General features: G+C 33.4%; 1 protein-coding gene across 1 annotated transcript; it reads right to left on the reverse strand.

Annotated features, from left to right (window-relative positions):
• Positions 1–1525: 1525 nt before the first annotated feature.
• LOC135156851 (protein jagged-1-like) lies at positions 1526–6417 on the reverse strand. Its single transcript, XM_064110553.1, has 4 exons — positions 6337–6417; positions 5870–5921; positions 5370–5552; positions 1526–4377 (listed from the first exon to the last, which is right to left on the reverse strand). Exons 1-4 carry the CDS (start codon positions 6367–6369, stop codon positions 4238–4240), a joined length of 408 nt encoding a protein of 135 aa, XP_063966623.1. The 5' UTR covers positions 6370–6417; the 3' UTR covers positions 1526–4237.
• Between the last annotated feature and the right edge of the window lie 1666 nt (positions 6418–8083).

The following is an 8083-nucleotide window of genomic DNA, read 5'->3' on the forward strand; positions in this document are numbered from 1 at the left end:
GGTCCAATAAATGGTTTCCAGTAGATTTTTACTGGTTTCAGTATATGTTAACTGGACCAGTTGATTTTTAACTGGACCAGTAAAAATCAACTGGAGACCAGTTCCAACAATTGCATTCCAGTTGAAGCAAAGTAGTAATACCAGTTAAATTGTTTTTTCATCAAACTGGTGTCAGTTACTGGTCCAATAAATAATGACTTTAATAATATTATTTCAAGTCAGATCATTTGACGAATTATGGAAAATGAATCTTGCAATTTAGAGAAAGTTATTATCGTTATCATTTATCATTGTTATCATCATTCTTCTTATAATTATCATAATAATTATTATTATGATTATTATGATCATTCTTGTTACTGTTATCATTGTTATTGATATTGTAATTATTATTATTAATATTATAACATCATGAAAATACTTATTTCCTTTAATTATGATTAAGATCAAAGCAGATATATTCCTCTGATATAGTCAACTGGTCTAAGTAATTTATTGTTTAAAATTGAACTGGTCAAGACCAGTAATACCAGTAATTCTGATGATGCTGATCACGTGGTTTACCTCATTTGCATATTTTCAGTTTTTGAACGAAAAATCAGGATTTAGAATGGAATATCCTTGCAATGGCACTCATTCATTGTTTAAAAACTTTCTAAATAAGTGTGTGAACTAATTCACAATGAAAATGTGTAATTTCATATATCACATTTAGAATAACAGCAGAAAGATTAATTTACTAACCATCTTTTCCATCACATTTCACTGACCATGCATGGTATATAACAAACCAAATGCATGTAATAAATTGATCCAGTAAGACCAATACGAGGACCAGTTCGAGGACCAGTCAGACCAGTAGAAAATACCAGTAAAGACCAGCTTAAATTGGATACCAGTATGAAGACCAGTGAGACTAGTAACAACCACCAGAAACAAGACCAGTATAAAATTCCAGTAATTCAAGATCAGTTTAATTTTTAACTGTAAAGTCAAAAAGGGGCCTAAGCTTTAACTGGACCAGTAAAATTTTAACTGGACCAGTATGACCAGTAAACCGATGTTCCAATTTCCAGAGTTATCAGTTAAAATTATATTGGTCTAAGTGGTCTAGTGGAACTGGTTTTTCCTTCTGGGAAAGAAGAAGAAGAAGAAGAAGATGAAGAAGAAGAAATTAAGAAGAAGGAGGAGAAGAAGAAGAAGGAGGAGGAGAAGGAAAAGGAGAAGGAGCTAGAAGAAGAAGATCGAAGTCGAAGAAGAAGAAGAAGCATCAGTTAAGGATGATAGAGGTATCATTCTGTTATCAAACAAATTAAGAAGATTGATGGTATCATCATCATTATCATCATCATCTTCATCACCACCATCACCTTCACCATCATAACACTAATAACCATCATCATCACCTATAATCTTCATCATCATCATCATCATATATCATCATCTTCATCATCATCATCATCTCGACTGTTATTCGCCAGGAGATCTCGAAACACTCTTAATAATGCATTTATCAATCTACTCTCCCAAAACCCTACATTATAATTCATGGCAATAGATTGACAATAAAAAATAAGGATCACAAAATTATAAATATTTTGCTTCGCTAAATGTAATCGAGATCTGAAATACACACAGGACGAAAAAAATCATCTTATCTTCTTTTCTTCTTTGGACATAATCTTATTCTCGATTTTATAATATGCTCATAAATTATGCTTCTCACAATATATTTTAAGTATATACTACATACAGGCCTACCACGACGATGAATCTATTTCCTTAATCATGGTAATTGACCTTGATAGCTATAATGGTAGATCTTTGAATTCAAATTAATCCAATCCAACAATCCAGTAGTCATTTTGATGAAGTGTGTTTTCCTTTCGGGTACAAAGCGCTGCAGAAGAATAGAACTCAAAACTTAACGTAAAACCTATAATCATCTCATGAGCTTTTCCTATGTACAGTATATTTCAATAGGGACTTCATTTTTTTTTAATATACTTGTCCGAATATATATCTTTACCTTTTGTCTACTTTAATGATTGTCATATCAGTTATCATTGCACTTTGAAAAATGTATCAACTCGCGTATAAGACAAAAGACAGAGACAATGGCAAGGCTTTGAATTAATCCTCGATCTCCCAAATATAGAATTTCACAAACAAACTTTTGTATAAGAAATATAACGATACAACTATTCGTCATGTCATTCTGCAGCGAATCATAATGCGTGAATCCAGGCAGGGACGCGTTTTATAAGAAAGTGAAGTTCACAGAGTAATATACTGATGACATTCCCATACCTGTTCTTTCCTTAAAGGTCAAGTCCACCCCAGGAATATGCTGACCTGAATAAATAGAGAAAAATCAAACTAGCATAGTGCTGAAAATTTCATCAAAATCGGATGTAAAATTAGAAAGTTATGACATTTCAAAGTTTCGCTTATTTTTCACAAAACAGTGATATGCACAACTATAGGTGAGTCAGTCGATGATGTCCATCACTCACTATTTCTTTTGTTTTTTATTATTTGAATTATACAATATTTCATTTTTTATAGATTTGACAATAAGGACCAACTTGACTGAACCATATAGTATTAAACAATGCTAATTCCACATGTTCAGGGAGGAATTAATCGTCGTGTCACTTGACAATGAGGAGAAAATTAGAATATTTCATATTTTATATTATAAACAACAAAAGAAATAGTGAGTGGATGACGTCATATAGTCTCCTCATTTGCATACCAGCCAGGATGTGCATAATTATAACTGTTTTGTGTAATTTAGCGAAACTTTAAAATGTCATAACTTTCTTATTTTACATCCGATTTTGATGAAGTTTTCAGTGTTATGCTTGTTGGATTTTTCTATTTTTACTCAAATCAACTTTTTTGTTGGGGTGGACTTGTCCTTTAATGATGCGACAATTGGTTGTTTAGAGAGCTGGTGTGAAAGTTCTTTGATTTTGATTGTAGAGTTCCATTTATCTAGTGGGGATGATGCAAGAAATTATTCGCAGTCAATTGCAAATATTCTTTTTCAAGCTTACAATAGATAATTTTGACAATAGATATAATATTAATTTGAATTTCTCTTTTGGAAACAGACACACCGTACTTTCACTTCCCTTACTCTCAACTACAATTACAATTTTACTTGCACCAGCTTTCGATCCATTACTATAATCTATTGTAATATAAGTGTTATTACCATGGTAACATGGCTGAACAGCCAGTGGTAACCAATTATTTCATCATTGTAATATTAACAATGCACCATATACAATTGTAAGTCGTCATGAAACTTGGTACAGGGTGTTTTGTTTGTTTATCACGGACTTTCCTTCAATCATGTTCTATACACCTATAATCAATCACTTTGGATTTTCTCACCATTATCTTTGTTGTTTATTTGGTAAGTGATGAACCAAAAATTAGCACTAAAAAATTATTCAACATATTAAAACAAAATTGTTTAAACTGGATCTATAGCACAGTTGAGGGGGTTTAACTGTTTGTCCATCAGGCAAACAAAACTTGCATAAAATTGCAAAGATTCTTCCCCTCCAAAAAAGAAAGAAAGAAATCCTTGTAAATTATGAAAGAGTTCAAATTAATTGCTACTCGGCATGAACAAACGTATTAAAATCAGCCATGGTTCTTTTTCCACCCCACCCACTGTGTCATCTAGTTCTTTAGTCAGATTTCGATATTTTCATATCATGACTTAATTGCAGAATATACCCCGAAGATCGAAATCGATGAATTTTTAATTTAGGATTTGACGATTTGCGTATAGGCAACCGAAATGCTGAATGTAAAGATACCAAATAGTGTGGAGTACATGGACAGCCCCTGAAAGATGAAAGAACTAAGTAAGGAGTCTTTATTTTGAAATTCATGTCAGAACTGTGCTGAACATGATGGTGACTATCAAGTCGGTGACAGACCAAAGAGTCACTCGTACATATATATACGGGAGCAAATGAACATCCACCGGTGCATGTGCTTATATCTACATCAAAATCACAGTCAATAAAACTATCATTGCTTAAGAGTTGAGTATATTGTGTAATACATCGCACAAAATTATTACAATTTGAAATGAGAACATGTCAGGAATATCAAGTGAGTTTCTTATTATGTCAACTAGTTATAAGAACTTGATTGAGGCAATGGCAACTCAAGATAACATCAAAAAGCTTGTTCCGCCCCCATTTAATATTCATATTCCATGCGTTAGCCAGTGGTATAGCGGGACTACCTCACAGTATGTTCCAAAAGCATTTTCAGGGCAGAGACATCGAAATCCATCTAGTTTCTCCATGCAAGTCCCTCCATTCAAACATACATTCGAACTACACGCTGGTAAAACATGGAAGAAAGAAAAATAATTGATAGGAATTGGAGAACGTGTAACAAGAATCAGGAACGAAATAAACAACATGTCGTTGATAAAATAACCTTAGGTGATTTATATTTTGTAGAAATGGTGAGGTACACCATACAAGTAGTAGTAGAAATAGTTGTAGTTGTAGTAGTAGTAGTAGTAGTAGTATAGTAGTAGTAGTAGTAGTAGTAGTAGTAGTAGTAGTAGTAGTAGTAGTAGTGGTGGTAGTAGTATAGTAGAAATATCATGAATTATAACGGCTGAGCAGATATAGTAAACAAATATTACAGGAAATACACATAAAAATATAGTTTGCAGTTGAGAAATTGGGATCAAATAAAATTGAATGAGTAAAATCCACCCCTAATACAGTAGTAGTAGATCAAATATCAATCTATTTCGGACTACAAGAAATATTTTTATTCTTTAAAATTAAATGTTGCTATATTTCGGTGTACAGGATAGAGGGGGCAGAGGGGACAATTTTTGACATTCAACCAGTAAGGTTCAATCTATTTCCCCCGCCGACGTGTGTCGAGCTGAAGCCTGAACATTTGCCTTTGTACTTTGATCTGATTAGACATCCACAACCATGGCCCTGGGAAGCGGGGGTGCTGCGTGTATTTTTTTCCATAGCCATCACCCCCAGGAATTCTGGAAAGTGTGACTAAATGGGCAAAATAAACCATAATGACCTACATATTTTACAGAAAACATTTTTTTTTTGCTTGTCAAATTTCTCGAGACGAAAAAAAACCTTTTATTTATTTATTTATTTGTTTATTTATTTATTTATTTATTTATTTATTTATTCATTTATTTATTTATTTATTTATTTATTTATTTATTATTATTATTATTTTTTTTTTTTTTCAAATTGACATCAGTACCCGCACTCAAAATATCGTTTCCAGGGCCCTGTCCACGACCCCGTTTCCTAAAAACGTCCCCAATGATGTTCATATACCTGGAGGTGCGCAGTACAGGTTTATCTTGCCCTTCGCTTCTTTCGGCGTTCTGACGTCATACTCAGGATGGTCACGTGATAGATACTTTGGAACCAATTTGACGACTTCGCCGGTATTTTCATGGATTCCATAGGGACACGAATCTTGTAGTATGACAGGACATGTTCCATCGGCTAGAATACCTATTGAAAGCGTAACATCAATAGTTTAGGGATGTAATAACCAGCCCCACATTGTATCCTGAATTAGTTGAAGAACTTGTCAACCATCCAAACCTCCCAAATGATTTGAGTCAGATCAATAATGATGAAAAGTATTTATTATTTTATTTTGGATAACCATTTGTGATTTTTCTTATTTACTCCAGACAGGTATATTCTGTTTCCATGGTCCGACGAAGGGACACAAACTCAATTTCGTTGTTTTGAAATATTTGTTACATCGATAAATTGTCTCTTCTTTTTTAAGTACTGATGTTAAATAAATTCTGGAAACTCACTCTGTGCCTGAAGCTTGAGTATGGTTATTGTGATCGCTACTTTGAGAAGCTGCTGCTTACGTTGGATAAAAATAAAAGCAAACAGAGGGTGTATAAGAGAATAAGAGAACAATAATCTTAGCGTTAGAAAATGGGTATTACACCTGATTAAACAGTTAAATGTAAATTAGGGCAATTAAGGCAGTTTATGAATATTATATAGATATGCTTGACGTTTACGAATGGAAAGGGGTAATAATATCATCGTGTTATGCTGGGTCTACTGGGAGAATATATCCATAAGAGATGAAATGGCTACCCTGGAAAATAAAAGTCATTATTACACTGATTAACAAACATGGATACAGTCATGAGTTATTTCTGTCAAAACATATAATTCTCCAACGTAAAATTATCATAAAAAAGGAAAAAGAAATCATAATCCCAACTACTCAAACTACCAATTGCAGCACGTACTAAAAACGTACCATTTTATGTTGATTGTCCATACTTAATGTCATCTCAGCACAGACTTATCAAAGACTTCTTTCCAACACGTCGGTAGAAAAAGTGGGATATAAATTAGTACATTCCATAGATATATTTTGTTTCTATATACCGTCAGTCTATCATACTTTGTCACAGTGACACTGAACGGTAGCGATGGTAGCCGGAACATTCAATGAAAAAAAAGAGTGACAGAGAGAGGGAGAGTGAGAAAGAGAGAGGGAGAGTGAGAAAGAGAGAGAGAGGGGGTGGGGTGATAGCTGGAGGGTAATTGAAGTAATTAGTATAATTGTGATTATACTAAGAGTAACGTGATAATTTCGTGAAATATGACTTATCTGCTAGCCTTTCATACTGTCATATATATTATGTACTGTCACAGCAAAACATATATTAATGATTTAAAATGTTACCTAATATAAATTATCAAATCTTGATTTGTTTGAATGTTTTAATGAATACAATAACACGAGAAAAAAATTCATGGTGAATAAAATTGGTGTTTATTCACGATACATGCACCTACAAAAGTATATAATATTTATTTTGTTGTTGAAAGTTATTTTATAGGCTAATTAGTTTTTCTTGAGTTAACATTATTGTTACGATTTTTCTTGTCGCAAAATGCTTGTATATTTATGTACCTCACATAAAAAAGGTCTATAGAGTCTTTGCCAAAAGGCAAGAAGCGAGTTATTCGTCAAAAGAAACATGCGATTTTTTTAAATTCTACATCTCGAAATGCACTATCGTTATACTGTTGATTTTATTAGAACATCTTATCTTTACAGCCTCGTGAAAGTTTTTTAACACTTTACACACGTCGTGTGAATATCCGATTGCAAAGCGTTCAACCAACTCCACAAGAACCCCCAACGCATATGTTACGGAATTCTTACGATCACCGCAGGAGATCTTACGACATTCGTTCGTTGATATGATAAGAGGGGGTTCCGTACAAGGCTAGGCGTTCATAATGGCTTTCTTAACAGTTCGTTATATCATTTGTGACCAACTGACCATCACGTTTAATTTGTTAGATCAAAACCTACTCATTAATTCCGGTATAAGCATTGTTATGGATCAATCAAAATTAATGAAAACATGCAGTATTATCATTCACGCTAAAGATAAGTTCAGATGGCGTTGATATGATCAGGTCCATCCGTAAAGCCATAGTGTCATGATTAAAATAAAACATGGTTCACAATGATCACATGAGCATCCCAATCAGCGAATTTCTTTGTTCCGGTCTGTTAGAATTGTGAAGATTGAAAGGTTGTATGGATTTAAAGAAGAACAATCGATATCATCAACTCTGCTCTAATTTCTTGAATTACCCCGCAAATATAATAAAGACTAATTATCTCACTTAATGTCGCTGAGCAGTGAGCACTTCTGAACGCATCATCAGTTTTATTTGGAGACAGTTGAATATGGCACCTAACTACAATGATTACAAGGTTAAGCTTACTATCGAAAATTACAATTACATATTATTTTCTGGATGAAAAATGGAGAGAAAAGAAGGAAAGAGATGGGCTTTCATGATAACTTGCACTCTAAAATAGTGCTCCATGAGGGTAATTATGTGTCCAACCAACATTGGGCATTTCTTCAAAGCATTTTTATTTACCCAGTGTGATTAAAATTTTGCCCATTCTAAAGTAATTGCTGCTTATTTTTTTAACCTTACTGGAGAATATGCTTCCCGCATTCGACGGTAAA

The sequence above is a fragment of the Lytechinus pictus genome, chromosome 15 (assembly GCF_037042905.1).
Source record: "Lytechinus pictus isolate F3 Inbred chromosome 15, Lp3.0, whole genome shotgun sequence".
In the NCBI taxonomy this organism is placed as follows: domain Eukaryota; kingdom Metazoa; phylum Echinodermata; class Echinoidea; order Temnopleuroida; family Toxopneustidae; genus Lytechinus; species Lytechinus pictus.